At 39.8% G+C, this 24,146-nt stretch overlaps 1 protein-coding gene across 1 annotated transcript in view; it reads right to left on the reverse strand.

Moving 5' to 3' along the window:
* Positions 1 to 24,146, reverse strand: part of LOC118429989 (kazrin-like) — a 64,313-nt gene that overhangs the window by 4,581 nt on the left and 35,586 nt on the right. The window contains 19 exon segments of the mRNA XM_035840648.1: positions 233 to 298; positions 821 to 987; positions 1,893 to 1,922; positions 2,333 to 2,434; positions 2,951 to 3,099; positions 3,102 to 3,184; positions 5,477 to 5,545; positions 6,105 to 6,217; positions 6,599 to 6,819; positions 7,666 to 7,929; positions 8,269 to 8,527; positions 8,884 to 9,042; positions 9,424 to 9,594; positions 10,339 to 10,401; positions 10,857 to 10,993; positions 11,385 to 11,597; positions 13,593 to 13,631; positions 17,490 to 17,661; positions 18,090 to 18,250. Coding sequence (XP_035696541.1) covers positions 233 to 298; positions 821 to 987; positions 1,893 to 1,922; positions 2,333 to 2,434; positions 2,951 to 3,099; positions 3,102 to 3,184; positions 5,477 to 5,545; positions 6,105 to 6,217; positions 6,599 to 6,819; positions 7,666 to 7,929; positions 8,269 to 8,527; positions 8,884 to 9,042; positions 9,424 to 9,594; positions 10,339 to 10,401; positions 10,857 to 10,993; positions 11,385 to 11,597; positions 13,593 to 13,631; positions 17,490 to 17,661; positions 18,090 to 18,250 — 2,638 coding nt within the window.

Below are 24,146 nucleotides of genomic sequence, written 5' to 3' on the forward strand. Positions count from 1 at the left end.
ACCAACCTGATGAAATTGTTTTTTGATTTAAGGTCTTGGCCAATAGAAATATTACAGCCATTATCATGACAATGGACTATGAACTTACATGTACATGAAATGTGAGAGATTAAGATTTTTTAATGTTGAATATTTTTCTTCAACGGTTAATGTGGATGATAAACATAAGGCCCTTCCACCAATGAAAGACTAGTCCAAGAGAAAATCCTCCACCAATCACCACAGAGCTTACCGCAAGCGCAGTCTCCAGGTTGTCCTACTGTGCCCCTGATTCCCTGCCATCACTGTCAGTGTGGCTCTACTCGTGTGCAACCACAAACCACAACCACAGCAAAAAACAAACAAGCCATATCCGGTCAACAACTGAAACTTAACAGCAACATAAAACAGATCCACCTTACCCAACAAAATCTGCCCCACCACTAGTAAGAGTCTGTTTGGACTCCATCAGATATCATCTCTAGTACACTATGTTTGTCTGATACCTTAGGCCAGTTATCAAGTCTTGTAAGGGTAGCATCCACCATCATGTAAGCAGTGTGATTGTGTGTTATGTTCCATGTACAGGAGAAGGCTTGGAGGAGAGAGATGAATACATTTTGCATTTCTTTGCTTTTTGTTTAGTCTGTTTGAAAGCAGTTGACTCCAGAAGCAAGAGGAAAAAACGTATGTACTTTTGCACTTGTTGTGTGAATGCTCTGGCAGTGAGAACAGTTTTGTCAGTATGATTATTATCCAGACAGAATATTTCATCTCTTCCCCTCCTTCTCTCTACACATGTACATCAGGTCCATACAGTGTAGTGTACTCCATTCCTCACCTTGCAGGCATGACCAGTGAGTTTAACTCCGTGGTCAGGTGTCTCCTGATGATAGTCTTGGTGGGCGGGATCCCCAGAGCCGTTGCCATGGCGTCAGCATTGAATGACGGCTCCAGCACCAGCAGCGCACCGTGCACCCCACTCTCCGCAAGGTTGTTGGAATACTCCTGGAAAACAAATTAGAAATAAGGTTTTGGTATAATTTCATAGATGTAGAGTTTCCATGATGATTTGCTGAACATTTGCTGCTCACTGTAACCCAACTCTACTAAGTACTCAAATAACTTGAAGGTTTATGTATCTTCATGGCCAGAGTGCAGAAAGCTTGCTGCCCAGTGTGCCAACTGGCATGGGAGGATCTACATCTAAGTAAGAAAGTATGGCCCAAAACACCTGTCTTCTAGCACTTTTTTGCATCAGTCCTACATGACACATTTTGCATGAGAAACCAGGACTCTACTACCAGCAGGTAGATGAATTGGCAACAAAGAATACATAAAGACTGTATCACCTAGCCTAGGTACATTTGCCAAGCAACCATGGTCCACTGTAATATACCATCAAAGACATACTTTTGTGTTGAAAGTCAAGAGTTTGGGACCTGTTTCATGGAAACATTTTGTTTTCTGGTAATACTAGTAATAATAAAAAACTTACTATGCAATGTACATGTAGATGAGTAATGCACAATGTTTCAGACTAGGTCCTTTTGGGCTTGAATAACATCACAGTCTTTTTTCTTTCACTGTCTCTGCCTGTCTGATGGTTGCTACATGTACATAAGTTGTTGTTCAAAAACTGCTACTGGTACTTTGTAATGATTTAAGTTTTTTTTTTTCTTTGAAATGGTTTTAGTTCAGCCAGTATGAGATATCTTGAGATGGCACTCAACAATTATGTTAGTCAAGGTGCTTCCAAATGTTCTGCTTTTTGGTGTCAACAAAAAGAAGCTATTGTAAGGTTGACTTTGTTTCCACCACCCACCCAGAGCAGTGCCCTACTCTATCTGTTAACACCATGAGCTGTCACCAGGGTGGAATGGGAGCAATGATCAGTTATAAGGCACACTAACCCACAGGAAGGGGACTCCCCTAGGATACATCTGGAAAATGGAGAACATTTTTGTTAGCCCAACTTTTCAGCATGCAGGTGTCTTGGATGTAAACCTTGGACTCTCTTGGAACAAGAATTCTGTTATTTGGAGAGGTACCACCTCAAGATATACATTTTGGCAGGCAACAGTGATGGGGACTGCAAACAACTTCACCACTATTGTGTCCACTGATATCAAATATCACCCAAGGCATACATTTAACAGTACTAGACACTGTTACTTCCTGTGATCAACATGATGTAAGGCTAACTCCACCAGATATTCCGTAATATTCCCATCAATCATACTCATACTAGAAAATATACTGATACAGGCGTACAGGAAAAATATGAAAAATTATACGCACCACTGTGTTGCTAAAGTCTGAACTACGCTATGTGTTTATATGTACCACCCACCTTCAGGTCTATGTTCTGTGCCCATTTGATGAGCCTCTGATTGGTCCATACCAGAGGGTCACAGTCAATGTCTTCACACTGCAACCGCCTTTCATGAAGAGCCTGCATTTACAGGAAAAAAAACCAACAGTTAGAGCTATCTGTTGCCACTTTAACTACATGTAATTATGCAACAATGGTTTGGGACTAAATTCATGAGTCATTGACAGAAAAATGCAACTGTTAAGAGCTATCTGTTGCCACATCAACTACATGTAACTTTGCATCATGGCTTTGGACTAAATTCACTGACACTTTTTCTTAACACTTTTGTCATTTCACAACTCAATAATGTAGTCAATCATACAAGTTTCATGAAGAGCCTACATTTAAAGAAAAGAACTGTAAAGAGCTATCTGTTGCCACTTCAACTACATGTAACTAAGTTTGTAACACTAACACTAAATGTACTAAGACTTATTGAACTACTTAAACTGTAATATCCAACACAAAAAATGAACTCACCCAAATTTTCATTGAGACTTGTCCTTGAGTACTGACACTTGTTCTTTACACTTTTGCCATTGCAAAACTCTACATAGTTACACAAGTCACAGTCCAGGAATCTGCTGAGCTTACCTCCTTGTCAAACTTGACCCTCCGCAGGAAGTCGATGCCGTGCAGCAGCGACACCTGGTGGATTTTCCTGGAAATGCTCAGGTACTTCTCCAGGTCCTTGCGGGTCAGTGTGGCCAGCACACGCCCGTCCACCAGGAGAGACTCGACGCCGGGCGGTACTGAGGGAGGCCCAGGTCCGTGAGCCAGGTCCGCGACACCCAGCGGTGGTCCATCTGTGAGGCTTTACTGTACTTACTGTAACACAGGGTGAAGCACAAGATACATCAATGTAGGTTAGACATCAAGGTAATAAGATACGCCAAAAAGTAGTTACTCAAGCAACTGGATATGGTTTGGAAACGGTCAGGCGTTTCAACTACTATCCAGTAGTGACACTGACAAAAACTACTGGATAGTAGTTGAAACGTCTGACCGTTTCCAAAACCATATCCAGATGCTTGTCATAATGAGTAATTACTTTTTGCCATAAAGCACACATGATATTAACAGAACAAGTAGTCAGCTTTGATAGTTGTCATGCACCTGTTGCAACCTATGGGACATGCAATATGGCTGAACTAGCTTTCCTAACATAAGTTAGGCCCATCCTTTAAAAATCCTCCTCTGTAGTTACCATTATAACAGAGTGTACACAAACCAGCAAGCAACAAGTTAAATGTCAAAGTTTGAGCCCTGTTGTACAACCTAAGCTTTAAAAACAATGACATGATTATAAATGAAGCAACTACACAATGACAGACAGTCATAATCAACATAAAGCATGATACATGTCATTATGAATCTGCTGCAGATGACTTCATCCTGGCAAGAAAATGGTTAATGGGTGTGACAAAGATGTGCGTCATGCTAAGTTAGATATGCAGGGCATAGCTGTGAGTCTGTGACAAGTCATTTGATGTAACGCTAGTTCACCTTTATCCATTGGGTAACCTATATCCATTGCTTTTAAAAACAGGGTATTCGGAGATATATCTTATATAATTTGCGATATTTTCAGGATGTTGCAGTTTAAAACTACCACCCTTTGACCTGATGTGCCTAAGTACCCTGTTTTTGATAAGCAATGGATATAGGTTACCCAACGGATAAAGGTGAACTACCCCCGGTAGCATTACATGTACAGAATGTATATACACGTAACAAGCAATTGTTGTATGCCTGAAATGCTGAGGTGTTATGCAGAAGGGTAATTGTACCAGTGTTTACCAATACAGAAATGATAAATCAGTTCTGATTATCTTACATGACACATAGTTCAACTGGGAGAGAGAGCAGAGTGATAACTGCTATATAGTATAAAGAAATCGGTTCAAACAACAGTCATGGATGCACAACAAAGTTATCAATACGAAGATTGGAACATGAAGATGTTCTTAAGTGGTCTTGCATGATATTCTGGAGCTGAATGGAAGACAAGGCACACATATATACATGTACACACACTGGTTCACAACAGAGCTGACCAAACAGTATTAACTAGTAGGTGCACTTACTCCAGAACATGCCTCCCTATGCAAGCCTCTCTAAGGTAAGCAGTAAGTAGTGAAGACAGACAAAAGTAAGCATTGTGATTAGGAAATGGAAACACAGATTAGACATACCTAGTTAGCACACCATGAAGACATACACATTCTACTATATATATTAACAGCTTTCAATAGTATATGCCATGCACATTTGCCATACACAGGTAAAAAAGAGTACAATCTAAAGAGGATTGTACCTTTGGCAATAAAAGTAGTCAAATTGATGATATCAGATCATACTTGAAATATCAATACAAGTGAAAAGTCACATGTAGTAATGATAAGATAAAGCAGAGTACTACAGCGTGGCTGATGGATTTCTTTCAACATAAGATGTACATTGTATAATCATATGAAATATATATATATGCCCTTTTAATAGCTGCATAGCTGTAATAAAAAGCATGCATTATAGAAGGTAGACATACTGTCTTCTAACTGAGTAAAGTCTTGGTGCAGAATGTCTGAAGAGGTTAACACATGGGATGAGGACAGGCCTGAGATATCCTGTTGTCTGCAGGTTGGACCAACCTTTCCCTTTGAACTACTCCAAGGTACCAGACCACTCACAGAACAGTGTAGATCAAATAGTAGTCAGTGACACTAAAAGAATCACATTCAGATTTGTCCAGGAATTTACAGATCAGGTCTATCAAATTATTCTTTGTTTGTTTGTTTGTTTGTTTGTTTGTTTTCAAACAACTTCCTACAGGGCAACCAGTACCGAAGATACAATGTAATATGAACTTTCAGCACTAAAATACTTTGAAAAATAGCAAGTTTCCTTTAAGTTAGCAAATCTGATAAGTTTGAGACAGGGTCTAGTTAGAACTTTTTTCATCATCTTTTTAAAACCATTAATACCAGTGACATGCCAAAAAATCTGAAAACAAAGAAAAAGATTGCAGAGCTCTTTCAGTATTCAAAGTTTGTATCCTAAAGACTGTGGTCCGGTGTATGGAGACAGTTGAAAAGGCAAGGTTACACGTAGTTGACTTACTGCTGGATCTCGGGTTGCCTGTGAAACATGCGATACAGGAGACCCCTCCTCATCGGCACAGTAGCGTACCTTAACCACACAGGTGTCAGCAGGAGAGAGAAAGTGATACAACCAAAATCAAACTTGTCAACAAAGAAATTACATAGAGGAAAGCCAGTAAAGTCTGACATATCTAAGTGCATCTGTGCTCAGCATAGACCTGGAGACAAAAGGGTATTCTGGGCTGACATGGGTACAACATAGTTTGTAAACAAGGCAAGGGAAATGAGTTACAGCATTTCATGCAAGTACTTGACCAAGCTCCAACTGAAAGAGAATGACCACCAATGAATAAGGCAAATAGCTCCAATATGTATAGAGCAAGGAAAAGTCATAAGCAATTTAATTTGAGTGCTGATAGGACAGACAATAAGAAAAGCACATGGAGACTAAATGTACAGTTGACCTCAATTCTAACCACTTCAACTGGGTATTCAGACTTAATACATTTGTAGTACTGGTATGTATTTCATTATCATATGACTCAGCAATCATGTTCTAGTGCCTGAGATAAACTAGGTTTAAACAAATTAAAGGACAAGAGACTAACGTTCATTCTATATAATAGTGAAGCAATGGTGGGCCTTACCTAGCTTCGGGTGTCCTATGTTCCTCTATAGCTAGCCTGAGTTTCCTGCGATGAAGATTGTTGTTGATTCCCAGCCCTGACTCAAGTTCATGGTCACTTAGGCCAAGTAGTACCTAATCATTGGAAACAAACATAACAGTTTCAATTAACGTTTGTAAAGGGGATTTGTGAATAGTACTAAAAATTAAATAAGAAATCGAAGGGACTTTAGACTATTGAGGCATACAAGATGACCACAATGTAACATGCATATCATGCACAATGCTCAACTTCTACTTATTTGTTTGCTTCAATTTTCACAGGAATGTCACTAGAATTAGAAGTAATCCAATAAGCCGAATTACAGAGCATACATTTTGCTTGCATCTGTTAACTGCACAGTGTGACAAAAATGTGCAATAAAGGTCTTCATTCATTCAATAATATTTAGTCATATTAAAGTGCCTGATACATGTAATTAAGAGCACACACAACAAAGTGATGTTCCACCATACCTTGCCACTTTTGATGTTCTCTGTACAGTGTTTAGAATACATGGGCATACACATGGTGTACTCCAGCCAGGCCAGCACGTGGTCGGCCTTCCACTGGGTCATGGGCAGCCTGCGGGTCTCCTCCAGCACCTGCAGCCGGTCTGCAGCCTCCTCCTGGTGCAGACTGTGGTGCAGGGTGCCGCGGGTCGGCAGGGTGTAACTACCACTCTGGGTCTCTACTTCTGTGGGGACGGTACATGTACAATGTTATACTATCAATCAACTGTCTGGTACACAAATCTATATATGATTTCCTAATATACAGGGTGCTGCGTGTGGGCAGGGTGTAACTACCACTCTGGGTCTCTACTTCTGTGGGGACGGCACATGAAAGATGGGCATCAGTCTACTGAGTACTGCCAAGCAACTGGTATACACATCTACATGTATGCACAATTTCCTAATATACAGGGTGCCGTGCATGGGCAGGGTGTAGCTACCACTCTGGGTCTCTACTTCAGTGGGGAGGGTACATGTATAATGGTTATACAGGGTCCCAAGGGTGGGCAGGGTGTAGCTACCACTCTGGGTCTCTACTTCTGTGGGGACAGTACATGTACAATGGTTATACAGGGTCCCACGCATGGGCAGGGTGTAGCTACCACTCTGGGTCTCTACTTCTGTGGGGAGGGTACATGTACAATGGTTATACAGGGTCCCAAGGGTGGGCAGGGTGTAACTACCACTCTGGGTCTCTACTTCTGTGGGGACAGTACATGTACAATGGTTATACAGGGTCCCACGCATGGGCAGGGTGTAGCTACCACTCTGGGTCTCTACTTCTGTGGGGAGGGTACATGTACAATGGTTATACAGGGTCCCAAGGGTGGGCAGGGTGTAACTACCACTCTGGGTCTATACTTCTGTGGGGATAGTATGTGAACAATTTTTCAAACCAAGAACAGTACTTTCAAGAAGTCTTCATCTGGTCATTTTGACATGTAAGGGTCTCAGAATGAACCAAGAAAGTTTAAGACAATTATGTATACAACTTATATACATATACCTGCGCATGTACATGTACTAACCTTCTAACAAGCTTGGGTCTAAAGACTTGCGGTGCTTGTTTCTACCAAACACCTTGGACAGGGACCCAAACTTTTTGGTGCTCTTCTTCTTCTTGGCTCCCCCTAGGCCACTATCTCTACTGGAGTTGTAGCCGTCTGACTTGGAGTCATCAGGTATATGGACAGGGGAGTATCTCGAGGTGCTGGCAACACTGGGGGGGTTGGAGGAGATTCCCTCCTCAGACACGGGAGTTTCCTGGAGGTTACACGATGAAGGTGCAGATTCTGAAAAAGAAATGGGATAAGATGTTCAAATTTCAAAAGAAGGGCCTAGATCATAGTAGATGTTACTAAGTGAAATAAGTGCAATCTTATATGAAATAACTGAGACCAAGTTGAAGATGTCACTTTTAAAGTGTCAAGGTAAGTGGTAAGTGATGTATAGATTATTTGTCTTCATGTGCATGCTCAGTAAAGTGTACTGGATGTTGCCTCAAAACAATAACCTTGCTCATGCTTAAATAGCTGTTTGGCTTCCAATTCTCTATCAGTTATAATTTTGGCCTTAGGCCAAGGCCACAGGGAGGATGTAATGTATATCAGCACTAAGACTGAATGAAGTACCTGATATCGGGGTAGAATGTTGTTGGATGGGTGATTGCGTCACATCCTGGACACTGTCTGACAACGATACTTCTGGTGTGTAGAACTCCACTGAGGTTGATTGGTGTGATTCGTCCACGCTCTGAGGACTCTGGATCTCTACTGACCCCCTAGGGGTGGCTTCTGCAGGGGTTGGGGTATGCAGCTCCATGGATCCCCGGGGGGTGGGGAATTCACCATCCGAGGCGTGTAACTGCAGGTCCATGGAACCTCTTGGCGTCTATCAAAAAGAGAGTTCCGTCATTTCTTAACTAAGCTGAAAACAGACTAGCAAAATCAGCAAGATCAAGTAGTCTAAGTTTTGTATTTTGTTCTGCATTCAAATGTATAACAAAAGTAAATGTTGCTGTTACAATCGCTGATTTATAATTGCGTGAGGTTGGTCAGAGTTATATGAACTATAACATGAGCGGTACTGCATATGCCTGAAGGATTTAGGTCATTCACTTTATACGTGTACATCAGATTCTGATAAGTTGGTAAACAAGGTACAAGTAAATGCATGCAAATACCATTTACAGCTTTTATGTATAAAGAAATGAAAAACAAATGAAAAGGAAATGAGCCCATAATTACCAGTGATTCACCAACATGGAGAGATAACTGCACATCCTCAGAGAGGTGGCTGTCTTCAGCAGGGAGTGGACTGGCCTCTCCCAATGTCTCAGGTCGAGGGGAGGACTCTGCAATACTCAGTCTCTGGTGCTGATGGTTCTGCTCAAGCTGTAATCTGGTCTGGAGAAACAACAAACACAAAACTCTTAACGTTAGGCAAAATACATATCTACATGTTGTTGCTTTTGACGTACACAAATCACTACTGATTATTTTATCTTTCCATATTCTTTGGTGGTAATGGTATACTTCTAGCCAAAATGAGGAATGCTTGACTGTTAAAGATAACTAAAAGTAAGCTGTAAGCAAACATACATGTAAGATATGCTTCCACTGTATTGTTAAAACCACTGTTTTGAAACTGCTGTTACAATATTTCTTGTAATAAAGGACACACTTCTTTGTCTTTAAAGTTGGTGCAAGAAATGTTTGAAAGCAATACAATGCTATAGCCAATCTAGTTTCTGAATAACTTTTGGATCAATATTAAAGAATTCCTACTTGTGAGAGTTCTGTCTCTAGTTTCTTGATGAGTCCTTCCTTCTGGTCCAGCTGCTGCCGGAGAAAGACTGACCGCTCTGCGGAGTCCCTGGCCTTCTTAAGGATCTCCCACTTCTCCTTCTCCGAGCCTTCCTTCTCCAGGATCAGCTGCTTAATACTTTCATCACTTTCCTGGAGGACAGGTGGGTAAAGCAATGTTTTGTTAGTTGTACAGAGATATGCTGATGATCATGCCTGGTACCATCACATAAACCAGGGTTACATTTTCAAACAGGCGCCTGGCTAGGAAGCTTGTGGGAACACGAAGTATGATATAAATGATTATTAAACATAAAAAGATAAGTCACAAGCATATTTCTTCATATACACTTCTGCTCTATCTTTCCACAAAAAGCCTGGCCAGGCCCTGGTTTGGAATTGTGATACTTGTACAATCTACACCAATGTCCAACTGTTCCACTGATAGTAGCCACGACACATCAGCGTCAAGTTATTCTTGTCAGAAAGAAAGGCATCATAAATTCACGTATTTCCATGAGAAAAACATCCCACCACCTTTTCTCCACAGGTAATACTGTAAGGTATATAGTAAATATTAAATATACACTCAGGTACATGCTATAAAGCAGTGTTCTAGCCAGCTTGCATTTTTTTTCTGTCCCCTGGATTTGGAATGGAAATCCTGTCGATCCCCAGAGTACAGAATAGCCAAAATTTTTGTCTGTCCCCAGCTGCAAAATTCTGTTAAAGGATGAATGGACGGAAGCTGGCTAGAATTCTGCTATAAAGTAAATACCAGACATGCATTGTAAAAAGCGGTTGAGATAAACCTCCAGTCACCAGCATTGCATGTATGCAAAAGCAACTTGCCACAGATACTGACTGACACCAGCTGATATACATGAAGCTACTTACTACAACTGACTCAGGCCGTCTTATAATCGGAAGCGTCGAGTGGCTTGGAAGAGGAGAATTTTGCTAAAATAGAATAATGGCGCAATGATGTATAAGAGGTGCAGTCCTCTACTATAATTACTGTTACCATTACTTGTATACTTGTAGCTTTATTGCACATAAACCTAAGTTGAATTTGCATAATGCAGGTGGTGTTTTGTTAAACCTCTTCAGTTTCTGAGCAAATTCATACTTTAATTTAGATGGCAACACTCTGTATACTATACAAAACACGTACACCACATGCAATACTGTATGACTTCTCTATCTTACTAGCATACTGCTTCAGTGAATCTATTGCAACTGCAGATTCACATGAATGTTAGCTTGACTTGTGTGTTGTTGCCTAGCAGTGCCATTTATTTTTGAGGAACAGGACTTTCTCTTTTAGCCATTCGTACTTTTGAAAGGATGCAAATATACCGGTATTGATGACACAAAAATATGCATACACATGTAGCTGTGAAGAAGAGTCTTACCCTCATCCTCATCTCATAGTTGCGGATGAACTCCCTCAGTTCATCTTCTTTGTCCTCCAGAGTTCCGTACAGCTGTTTCATCTGGTTTAACAGGTCCACCTTCTCTGCCTTCAATCTCTTCCTGTCTGCCTTCATTGCTGGGAGACAAAGAAAAGAAAGAGCAAGGTTCATTTTGATATCTCACTCCAATTTTCTGCTCCACTGCTTTCAGTGCTGGCTCAAATACATAACACTGCTGCCCTCCCATTCTCTATTTTGTTTGGTTTAGTATTTGTTGCCCTAGATGTGATAGAAAAGGATGAGAATAAATGTGGTAGATAACTGAAAGTCTCAAATTTCACTCTGATTTTGGTCTTATGGCTACATTTTATCAAGTTCGTCTGTATTGATTTGGTAGAAGTCATACTGGAACAAGTTGAACTGTAATTTCCAACCCAAAAATTGGACTTACACAAATCTTCACTGTTCAGCTCCAGTCATATCAAGTTGACATAAAAATAAGTCCTATGATTAGACAACGCCATGTACCTGCAAGAGCTTCCTTAGCCCTGGCCAGCTCGTGTTCTGTCTGTGTCAGCTGTACTTTGAGTTCGGACACGGCAGGCCCAGACTGACTCTCGATAGTTTTCTGTGACCTCAGCTCCTCCAGCTCTTTCAACAGGCTGCGGTTGTCTTCTTCCAGACGGAGTTTTGCCTCCCTCAAGTTGGACACTTCCTGTTCCTTCTGCCGCAGGCTTTGTTCTGTTGAGAGACAACACAAGGTTGAGTTCCATTCCTGAGTTAAACTTAACAATCCTTGACAGTATGTGTTGTTACAGCAGCTTCTGGTTCCGACTAGCTTGTTTCGGCTAGAAACAATACATGTAAAAGGTGAGGTGTTTTACCCAGCTGCATGACCTGTTTACTGAAAGAATCTGCTGCAAAGTGAAAAAACTATACCTCCTGCAACAGGTTTTGTTCAGTTGTAGCACATCTCTCTAGCTGAAATTCTGCTATCCTTCTAATCACATTAGGCAACACAAGTGGCAGCAAGATACAACATACAACTGTAAGTTCATCAGGTTGAGAGTAAACTTAATATGGTGCATTCTGGAGAACACTTTTGAAAGATGGTGAGGGAAACATTCTGCATTTGCTTTCAAATATCTAATCCCCATCTCTCTACATGATGTAGATGTCACCCTAGACCAAAAATAGCCTTTAGATGTAAAGCACAGCAGTCAGGGTAGCTTCTAATTTCAAGGTTCATAGGTACTGAAAATCAAAATCTGATACCCACACTCCATGAACTGGTGATAAACCCATTTTACCACAGGTTTTGAGTGGGTACTCCAACTAAAAGCTGATTATTTTTCATCAAGTGAGTCAGGGCAAAGCACTCATCAGTGTAATGCACACTGACAAAAACCCATTCACTATAAACTTAAAGTAGAACAGCAGCAGAAAATAGAATTTCATCAAATATACCAGATGTAGCCAGAACAATGTGAATAGCCAAAATATTGTGCTTTTGTGTGAATAAAAAACAAGTGCTTGATGTAGTATTACACTAATATCACTCTTCACTGTTTACATCCACTTCTTTGGTAGATTTGGTAAATGTTTTTCCAGCAGGTGTGAGGTTAATACATAGTGCTTCATGATTTCCAACTCCAGTACATCATGAGATTATAGGATAGTGCCCTTTATTGACTAGTCCTCTGGGAAGAGGAGGAAATGGACCACCAGACTTATAGAAATGTTGAGATGAAGTACCATCCATAACATTTCATGCAGTCCTAAGCTTTGGTCAAGTGAATGGCAAGCACTTGAGTTGAGCACTTGCATAAAAGAAGGCAAAAGCTTTTGTGTGTATGTGTATGTGGAGGCTGGTTCATATAGCTCCTGCACTGGATTGTTGTTCTAAATCTGAGAGAAAACTACAAAAAATGGAAGATACTGTAGTTAGTATAACTAATAATTTAACAAACAAATGCACTGCCAAAAACAAGAAAAACAAGAGAATTATTCTTTTCAGGAAATGGTATTGTAAGAATTTGATGTATCTCTTCTTGATTAGCCTATGGTACAGACACAGAAAAGTAACTAAATGTTCACATTGAATTAAGGAAGATTACAACAGAAACATAATAATTCATAGACTTAGATTCAGTCTCAATTAGTGGTTACATATAACAACATACAAATCAGAAACAACAACATGCAGAAATAGAAATGCATGCGAGTAGCTTACACACAGTATGACAGTCTGTCATGCAAGAACACACAAACCGAAAAGTCAAGCAAATGTCATGCAAAACAACTATGTAAGAACTAAACTAGTCAGACAATTAACCTTCCATGTAATGTTTGATTTTAAGATCAAGGCATTTTATTGAGTTCAAGAAACAAGTCATAAAACTGTAAAGGGTATTGTTCTTTATATGTCTCTTAAAAATACTGCAGTTTGGATTTCGGATTTTCACATATTATTAAAGATTTTCTTTTAAAAAAGATAAGAAGATCAAGTATTTGCAACCATCTGAAAGATATTTTTGGAACACTTAAATGAATTTGATAAAGCACAAAACATGTGTTTTAAAAAGAACAGTGCTCTTTCTCTATAATGTAAGAGATGTAAGTTTGTGTTAGAGAGGTCTACATGGTATTCTAGACTACATGGTGTTATAAAAGACATGTCTACTGCTACGATACACAGAGCTAGTGGAAGAAATGATTATTTCTGATTATTCTAACCTGAAGGATCATCTTTCTTTGTATCCCAAGATCTCCAGTCTGAAAGAGGATTCAAACAGTTGTCAAATTCTAAAACACAACTTGGTGATATCTCAATTCTGTGGCACAACTCAAAGCAAATATCCAGTTGAGTACAACTGGAACAAAGCAAGACTTGGTGATAAATTATTCAATTACACAAGTTATAGATGATCATCCTCTTCTAACTACTCCATGGGGGAATCAGCAATACAGTGACCTATAACATAGTTTATATGTTCATTTGTCAAACCTTCACGAATGGCCACATGGTACAATCAGCAATACATCAACTCATCTGGTATAATTACTTTCATACATTAGATTTTGTAAGTCCATTTTTTCAAGATATCCAGGGATCCGGGGTTAGATCTGACATCCAGAAGTCAAGATGTCAAATTCAAATCGCAGTATACTGGTGGGTGACTTTTCATGTATCAATTACATTAACATAAACAAAGGCCACTGACTATCAAGGTCTGGTTCTACTCTAACCCTTTCCCTGCCTGCTTACCAAATAATCAATAGAAATATGGCATCTAGTGCCAAAAGTTACCATGTAACCAGCAGGCAGAAAGGTAAGCAGAAACGTCAAGTAACCTGTCACAGAAATGCATCTCTTGTGATCAATCTTCAGCTGACTACTTTTTGGTTCCTCTTTCCACGTAATAATGCAGTATAATACTGTTTTTACTTTTTTTTTTCATTGTCTTTTACCTAACAAAGACAGAAGGCTTTTCTTCTTTTATGCATCAACTTGCTAAAACTTTTGTTGGATCCTTATTGTTATATCTTAACAAATCTATTCCTTAAAGACGCTGACTAAAATTTTGCTTTTCTGGTGGGATGAATATTGATGATTTATACATGGCTGAAACCCTTTGCAATCTAAGTTACTTCAAGATTGAAGCAGCACTTAATGACCCCTTGGCAAGTTTCCCAGATCCTGTGAGAACGTCTTCCTTCTTCAGCATTTTTGAAGAGCGCTTCATTAAACCGCCTGTCCCTCAATAGCACTCATTAGGAACAGTCTACCTTATTCATACCGAACAGCTGTCGGAGATCTGGAGAGATTTGTCCAACATTTAAACTGTCCTGCCATGATGAAGTGTCTGGAAACTTGATAGATCAATGAGAGACAGTGATGAGGGAAGACTCAGGGTGTCTGAGTGATGGTGGTTGTACAGGGACATGGCCGTGGTGCTGATGAAGTCATCCATCTAACACCTCCAGATACGGTGAAAAAAGTAAAGGTAGCAAAAAACTACAGTAAATGCATTTTAAGTTTGCGGAGATTTAATTTCGCAGTAGCCGGAAAAAGGACTTTTCGCGGTTTGCGGTAGCACCATGCACTGTAGTCTCTTACTGCCATGGAAAATGTTTGCGGTGGTTTTAAGTTCACGGTGAAGCGGCCACCATGAAAACCACAAACATCAAACCTCCACAAAAGTTTCTGCATTTACAGTATAACATAATTTTCTTCCTTCAACTTAAACTCCTTGATACAATCTATAGATATAAGGTATGCATCGTTTTGAGAGAGCAGCGAGGACATTGATAATGATAAATTGAGACTACAAAATGTATAATTTGAAATGAAAATTGCAAGAAAACAATGAGTGTCTTTTTATAGGCGAGGATCTGTTGCTACTGAAAGTGGAATGATAAAAAGAAAATCCTTTCCATCCCTCTACATTATATAACGGCAGGATGTCCATGTAATTATGCACACTTAAGCCAACTTTAAGCACCATATGTTGCACTGACTGGCATACATTAAGCAGCTATTAAGTACTAAGAAGTCTGTTATTTCCGGTCATAAGCTGGCAGCATCATGAGAACAAATGATCATTTCACTCAAGACAATAACTAGGGACAAGATAAAGGAATATGCAACCCTTCAAGATTCTGTAACTATACCCACAGTCCAAGATAGCAGAAAACATCTAGTGCTTTGACAACGTAGCAAGTTTTCTTCTGATGTGGCAACAGCTGAATCAAACAAAAATCCAAACCATCTCATGTTCACGAACTCCCAAAGGACAATCCACCAGCCCAAATTGACCAGCCTGACACCAAGTCATAAAAAATGTGCCTAAAAATGTGACACGTAAACAACATTTGCACACAAACATACCTCGCCTGCGTTTGCGGCCGAAACGGACTCGGAAGGAGACGCTGCCTCTCATGTCTAGCTGCTTCCTACAACAAGCTACCACCAATGACTGATATGCGGGCTGGGACTTGCAAAACCACGCTCCTGTGCAACATGTTCAGGTGTTCCCATGATTCAGATCTGCTCCTGTGATTGGGAGGTCTGATGAAGGTTGAATTCCCCGAGCAGTGTTCCTTTGAACCTACTGATCTGAAGTGGGGCAGAGGAGTATTTTGGGCGCTGTCTTACGTCTCGGGGGAGTACGTCGCTATCAATTTTCTACAAGCAGCTGAGCTTTGATTCGAACTGCTAAGCACCATCCGTTCACTCCCCAGAGGCTTTGAAGCACTTCCGTGGTCTGCTTCATAATCTTGTCAGTGTAGAATGGATGGATGCATCACGAAGGCCATACAATCATGTGTCATACACTTCATGCTTCATTACGAACACTCTCAGACTGATGTAAGGATCAGGTCTTAATTGTTCCATCCATGTGTGTAAGCTATCATGAAATTTTGATTTGTGTATTCATAGACGAAGACTTGAATAACTCAAAGTTAACACAGAAGGCAATCTGTGAATAATTTGATGGGGTCATCTAAGTTTCTGGTAGCAATTTCCTTTCTTCCATACTAGGCTTGCCAAAAGTCTTGGAACCCTTTGAATATTTCACAACCCACTTGGTTGCAGATGGGAGACCTCTTCCTCAATGTAGCCAGGGGTCATGAGGTCATGACAATGTCAGAGTTATAGCCAAGGTCATCTTCGGAGGGAACCCTCCACACATAGACAGGATTTCTTAGGAATGACTACATACACTGCACTTGCACCATTAACTCTATCTCCTGGATTAGAGACTTTTATGTACTACAGACACGGCTTGCGTTTGGCTGTACATGTGATAGACTATAATGTTGGGCAGCCAAAATAATCATTCTCCATCATGTATCCCTACAGAGAGAAAACGGTGGAGGAAGTTTCATGGGGGATTATACTGTTGTTAGTGATCAATGTTACTGCAAACTTTCTTCTCAATTAAGACATACATATTTGTATAAGTACATGATCAGACTACACTAACTGCCGAAACTCTAAGCCACTGGCTCACACAAACAACAGTACAGAGAGATAAAGAGAGAGGAAAAAAATCTGTAACGTCAATGTCAATGTGGTTATTTTCCGTCCTGCAGCTAAGTTCAGTTATAAGACCATACTACACTAACTGCCAAGACTGTAAGCCACTGGCTCACACAAACAACAGTACAGAGAGATAAAGAGAGAGGAAAAAAATCTGTAACGTAAATGTCAATGTGGTTATTTTCCTTCCTGCAGCTAAGTTCAGTTATATGACACATAAGTACATGATCAGACTACACTAACTGCTAAAACTCTAAGCCACTGGCTCACACAAACAACAGCACAGAGAGATAAAGAGAGAGGAAAAAAATCTGTAACGTCATTGCCAATGTAGTTATTTTCCGTCCTGCAGCTAAGTTCAGTTATAAGACCAGACTACACTAACTGCCGAAACTCTAAGCCACTGGCTCACACAAACAACAGCACAGAGAGATAAAAGGAGAGGGAAAAAGTCTGTAACGTCATTGCCAATGTTGTTATTTTCCGTCCTGCAGCTAAGTTTAGTTATAAGTACATGATGAGACTACACTAACTGCCAAAACTCTAAGCTGGCTCACACAGAGTGATATTCAAGGAAAAGTCTGTACCGTCATTGTCGATGTGGTTATTTTCCGTCCTGCAGCTAAGTTCAGTGAGCCTCTTGTTGGTGTCAGCCAGCTCTGCACGGAGGGCGTTGACCTCCTGATTGGCTGACTGGATGGACCCGTCAATCCTGGATGCAAGCTGCTTGTTGTCATCAACCATTTTTCTAAACTTCGCCTTGAAAGGAGAGAAAGATTTCTTCTTGAGAACTGCTGAACTTTCTGAGAAGCTGCAAACAGTCCTCATTAAAAAGTCTGCTATGCAAGTTATCACATGTGCTTAAGTATTTTAACTTCAGAGGCATCCTCCTCTTAAGGGGGGAAGCTACAAATGTATGTAGTACTATGTAGCCATTTCTGGAGACAAATGGAAATCATTTTCTGCAACTTCTGGTTTATTTCTTGTTTACAATCCCTACAACTGTATTTCATTACTGTATGCATTTTCAAAAACATAATGCAGTGACGCACAAACCTGACTTAAAGTTTGAACAGCTTCTTCAATTAGAATCAACTCTCTTTTGGATGAACACATTAAAAATGATCTGAAACCTTTTTTTTGCAATTCTCCATCAAATAGAATTAGAAGCTCTGGAAGTTCCTTACCTGTGCATCCACCAGTAATCGGCGCATGAGCGCCATGGAGGCCTTGAGCGTGTCGCGCTCCTTCGGTGACATGGCGTCCCCCTCTCCATCGCACTCCGAGGACTTGGGGGTGAAGATGAACTGGACAATCTGGTCATTCAGGGTATCAAGTGACTGGATTGCTGTAGGAAAGCAGAGACCACATATTGTAAGTTCGTGAACATGCATTGATGAACATCTGTGACTGATTTTAACATTAATTGTACTCCTGTAAACTCCTGCAAAAAGAACACCTCCTTTCACCAACTGCTCTTAACTCAACTGCAGTCACAATATCATCATCATCCACTGTAACAAGTATTCATGTCACCAAATACAACCTTAGATTTACAGTCAACAATTCATTATGGCTTTATGTAGAGTTTAAGTTCTAACTCACTACCAAGGTCAATTGTACAAATACACACGAATATTACTGGCTTAAGGAGGAAGTGTTTCCAATGAAACCTGACTATTGGCCTTAAATATATCATTCATAAATCCACGAGGACTGTCGCATGCAAGAGCTCTTGAAGCAATTTAAACCAGGATGTTTACCTCTCTTAACACTGTAAATGGCATACAAAAGTCAAGATCATGCACTTGGTACAAAACCTACAGAACCTTTACATACCTGTAACCACAACAAACACCAATCATCTACATCATTATGGGGCCAATTTAGAAAGGGCTTTGTACATGTATGTTTAAACAATACAAAGCCGTAGAACGTAATAGCTATGCACAATGAAGCAAAGTCGTGAAGCTTGACAAGGCAAACAGACTTAAAATGAACACTAACCATCTTCATCGTGCTTTAAATCCTTCCTTTTTCCACTCATCTTTCACCAGAAGCAATATTCACACTTGTTCAGCAAGCAGCATGTTTTACACCACAAGAAACAAACTAGTAAGGACTCTTGTTGGACCACAAAAACCTCAGACACAGTTCGCACAGAGGCAGGCTGCACAGCGCTAGTTGGTTCCCACCAGTTATAACTGGCTGTGTACAAATGCAGATGGTGACAATTGCACTGCCTATTTTCTATAATGTCAAAGTCCTCCCACCATGCCAGAGTTGCTAGGATATTGCATGCACGTGTTGTACGAGTGAAGCATTTTAATCCATTATTTCTAACACCTGACAGCAACTGCAAGGTTCTGGCAGATGAATCATCTTGTTTATAACTGATCACACACATCTATAAAACACTTCTGACAGTAGAATGAAATATATCTTCCATATCATATGTATTTCCTCCTTAATCTTTCCTTTATGACCTATTATGCAAAGCAGGATATACATATAACGAGGGGACGACTATACTAACATAGGAATTTTAAAACAGTACCTGTTATATTATCCATATACCGCTGTGTATATATTCACTCTATATACATGTACGGAATATGGACATGTTGTCTCTTACTGTATAAAAAATCTGTTTTCAGTGAGATTTTTAATCCAACAAGACCTGTACACCATTCTAATGCAGGCATGTGCAAACAATACAGTAATGAACCATGTAATAGTAATAAATCATGCTGTTTGGTAACTACAAGTTCATCAGTGTTGAGCACAAGGCAGCTGAGAATGCTTTGGGGAATTTGCTATATGCTTTGTGTAATTCTAGTCTCATGTGTATGCATAACTTGGTAACATATTAGATGCTCAAGTACACTATTGTTGAAAACTTTGTACCATGACCTTCGGACAAAATAACCTTGACTAACCTGTACATTTTTTAACCATATAATTTCCTTTCACTGAACAAGATGTAACAAATACCAGACTTATGAGTGCAAGACTTGCACAAATTTTACCTTGTCCCTAAAATACATCCATAGACACCATGAGTAACACACAAAAAAGCCACACAATATCATATAAATATACGTTCATTTTGTCGTGGTTGGAATAGCTAACGTTACGACTGAAGTACTGCAGAACTTACTACATGCTTCAATAATGTAGAACAATTTAAGAAGAAATTGTTGATGTACCTACAAGTCTCAAAAATCAGATTTCCCTTCCATATGGTACAGACTAAGTCACTACAATTAGTATACATCTACAGCACATTAGCCATTGATGATTGCACATAAGTACAAGGACAAACCTTGATCTTGCTCACAACAAGAATCCATTGTAACTGCCCAGTGTACAGCTCAGCTCTAGCACCCTCTCTAGATATGCTCTCACTCCCACCAACAGAGGAAACTTCAAGCTGTCACCCCACCCATTGAAATAAAATCCACCAGTAACCCTCCCAGCGCTGCCACAAATGTGAAAGTTGTCCTGAAATCCCAGCCACCGGCACAACCTTTACTGTGAGAGCTTTAGGGATGAGGAAACGCATCTGGCCCAGCGGCCCCAGCTACAAACACCATTAAGCAGTATTATGGGATGTGAAGAAACTATCGAGTTTCTGGGTATACAGAGAGCCACTTGTTTAATGTACTTTGGCCCTCTTGCAGCAATACAGCATTTGCACAGCAGGGGACCTCCTGTTACCCTTTACAATGTGGACATTTGACTCTACAAGAGAGTATAAATAACAAATTTGTGTTTTGTTAGTACTTTCTCTTTTTCTACCAGCTCAAATTGCCCGGAAGACATGATGAACCCATCAAGCTCTTCCAAAATGTTCTCCTGCAAGCTCAAAATTTTCATACCTGTAGAAAACTCAATGCTATGTTTTTTATTCTTTTGCATCTAAGAAAAATCATCTCTGCACCTTGTGTGCAAAATGTTTCAAGAAATTTTAGCAAATCATAGTAGCCACTAAAGCACCTTATCATCTCATATGATATTCATAGTTATAAAATCTATAAATCATCCTCAGGTATCCTCAGGTAAAAACAATTCTATTGCATAAACATTATGAAATATTGAACAGAAGTAGAAATTGCTTCAGTATAACCATTACAAAGTAAGGTGTACGATGTTGAGAATGGAAACAAAACATACTACCATGACTCCTGGTGAAGGTAGGAGAAAGCAGACCTTGTTTCATCAGACAACACTTCCTTTGTTCAACAAGCAGGAAGGAATCTATACTTTAGTCTACTCTCCCTGGACCAAGTCAAAACACTGGGGCATGTCCTCATTTCCTACAGGTTTGAAAGACAAGCTGCACGCTGCAAGTAAAACACCTGCTGTACATCTTCATTATTCTACAAGAAGTCTAAGAACTAAGACTTTTCTTAGCATGATGTCTGAGACAAACTTTAACAGTATGTCTAACCAAAAGTGTATGTGTATATCTTACAGTGAACACAATTAAATATACAGTTTTCAGATGCTTTTCATTCCCTTGCACACAGATACACTGGGAATGTGTCTGATAACTAACAGTAATTGTACCAACATGACACATGATTTATAAGTCTTTCGTTGTATTGACTGACAATATAACTTACATGTATATGCAACAATGCCAGAATACATATATAAGAAGCTCCCCCTATCAACTTTTCTAAGATCTGCAGTGCCTATGTTATTGCAGGATACATATCTTCGTACATGTACTATGTTAAGTATATTTTCCTATATACGATATTGCCCACCCACATTGGGCATACAGACTACGAACACAAAGCCAATGTTAGCATGTACATGTACTAAACGTACTTAGTGTGTAGTGTTAAAGAAATGCCTGCAAGTCTGCATGAAATGATCACTTACCAGAAACATTTGTCCACACTACATGTAATGTATGAAACTGCCATTTCTTCCCATGAAAATTCTTATACCAATACCAAATGAAAAATCATTTCAAACCTCTCTCTTCATGGCTGAAACTACATATATTTGCTAAATCAGGCTGGCACAGTGATCAATATGGCCATAAATACTCCATACCAATAATCAGTATTGGGAAAGTAGCAACAGGTGAGAGTTTCTACAGATATGTGATAAAAACATGCAGAAACAATAACCCTGCAAAGACTTGCCTTCGCAATAGTGAATGCACAGATCAAACAGATCAATGAGACACAGATATAAACTTCACACTTCAAAGGCATTTCTGTTCCGAGCCATGTCACTTATTAGCCAAAATAATCGATAGCAGGTCTAGAGAGGTGTCTCACTAGACATGTTTTTACTAACAGAAGTCCAATCTTGGCCACGCTACATACTATTAGATTAACACAATCAATAGCCTCCACTTAGCAGGGGGTATAATTATGCTTTGATTGTTGAACCTTAATACCTTTATTGTCCCAATGCCATAAATATGTGACAGGTCCTTTGTTTGAAAAGGTCTTCATTTTAGCTAGGCCTAGGGGGACAATTTTATGTTTCCTGTTTCCCTACCTACCCTAGAAAAACCTGCCAACCCTAGACTTTTTTTGGGTGGGCAGTGGAGTCATATTGCTTACAGTTGGAATTTTTATTGAGCCTGCTTCATATTGAAGTGAAAAACACTGCTTGTCCTATCTAATGAATGATAAATGTTCAAATGTATTGTAATAATATGTCACACTTGAGTTTTGGCCAGCCTAAAAAGAATTCCCCCCAAAAAGAAAATCCCTACCTAATGACCCAATTTTTGGGGGGACTGAAACAGGAAAGTGAGGAAACACATTTTTTTCCTAGGCCCTACTGATTTTGAACTAAAATGAAAAAAAAATTCAAAAAGTCTTCAGCCGCTGCTACTGTACAAAAGATAAGCTGTCTTTTCGTATTTCTACTATTGTCAATTGTGACTTGGTATGGCAGAGTCAGCTAGAATCCCTTGCAACAGGTTGTGTGGTAGCCTTTGTGTCCACAATTCAATAGAGCGGCTGTTTATCCTTCCCTACAACAAACAGTGTTGCACATCTGTGTATGTTTGTAGGCGGTCACAAGTGTTTGCTGAGAGCAAAGTAATACACATCTGTGCCACTGCAGAGTCCTATTCATCAACAACCTGATCTTCTGACATGGACACGCTCACTCAGAATTTTATATCATCTTTTCTGCATCTGTCTTGCAGCTGAAGATAAATGTACACATAGGCTTACACTTTTGTGGTACCATTTCTATAGTAGTGAGAACTGACGTTTACAAAACTACACATGAACACTTCTGTATAATGAATCAACAACATGATCTTCTGCCATGGACATACTCAGGATTTTAGATGATCTTTTCTGCATCTGTCTTGCAGCTGAAGAAAAATGTACTACACATAGGCTTACACTTTTGTGGCACCATTCTATAGTAGCGAGTACAGAAGTTTACAAAACTACACATGAACACTTCTGTATAATGGCAAACAGTTTACTGTCTCCCACTTCAAACACTTCTTGGATAAAGCACGAGCACAATAGCAGAACACAAGTCATAACACAAATGACAATGCCTACGTTGGAAACTAGGAGATGCCTACGAATTTCTGTCTTTCTACTGCACCTGTACAAGCCTCTCAACGTCAGCTTTAAGAATTATCGCAATGGAAAGACAGGTAGTGAATAGGGGAAAGATCAAAAGACTCCTTTATTTTCAATTATGTAAACCGGGCTGCTTAACAGACTTTTCCCTTTGATCTTGTCTAAACACGTCACCACTGTACCCATCACTTGTGGATGATTACAAAACTACTGAACAGGTTCCGATCAATTGTAGTGAATAAGTTTGCAATTGGCAGACATCTAGCTTGGTTCTATTTACATGTGCATAATGTACTGTACATTCTAAATGTAAACACTTGCGGTGCAAAAGAACTTAATAAAACTTCCAGTGAATACAAGAAAGCATCGAACTCTTCAGTCAGTCAACAAAAAGAGGGCTTTGCAACATTAGACCATCTGTACAAACAAACATTTCTTTATCTTTCAAGTAAGTTTATGTTGACAATCCAGATGAACATACAATCCAGATGAACATACAATTTGACTAGCCAGCAAGATAACAGTCCTTTCCAAACATAACACACCTGGCTTGGACAGACAGACAGTAACTCTTACTAACACAAGACATAGGCAGGGGATCCTCTAGATCACCTGCAGCATCACTGACCTCCTCGTCCTCTTTTGGTATTGCTCTTTTTT

The sequence above is a fragment of the Branchiostoma floridae genome, chromosome 14, assembly GCF_000003815.2.
Source record: "Branchiostoma floridae strain S238N-H82 chromosome 14, Bfl_VNyyK, whole genome shotgun sequence".
NCBI classification, from domain to species: domain Eukaryota; kingdom Metazoa; phylum Chordata; class Leptocardii; order Amphioxiformes; family Branchiostomatidae; genus Branchiostoma; species Branchiostoma floridae.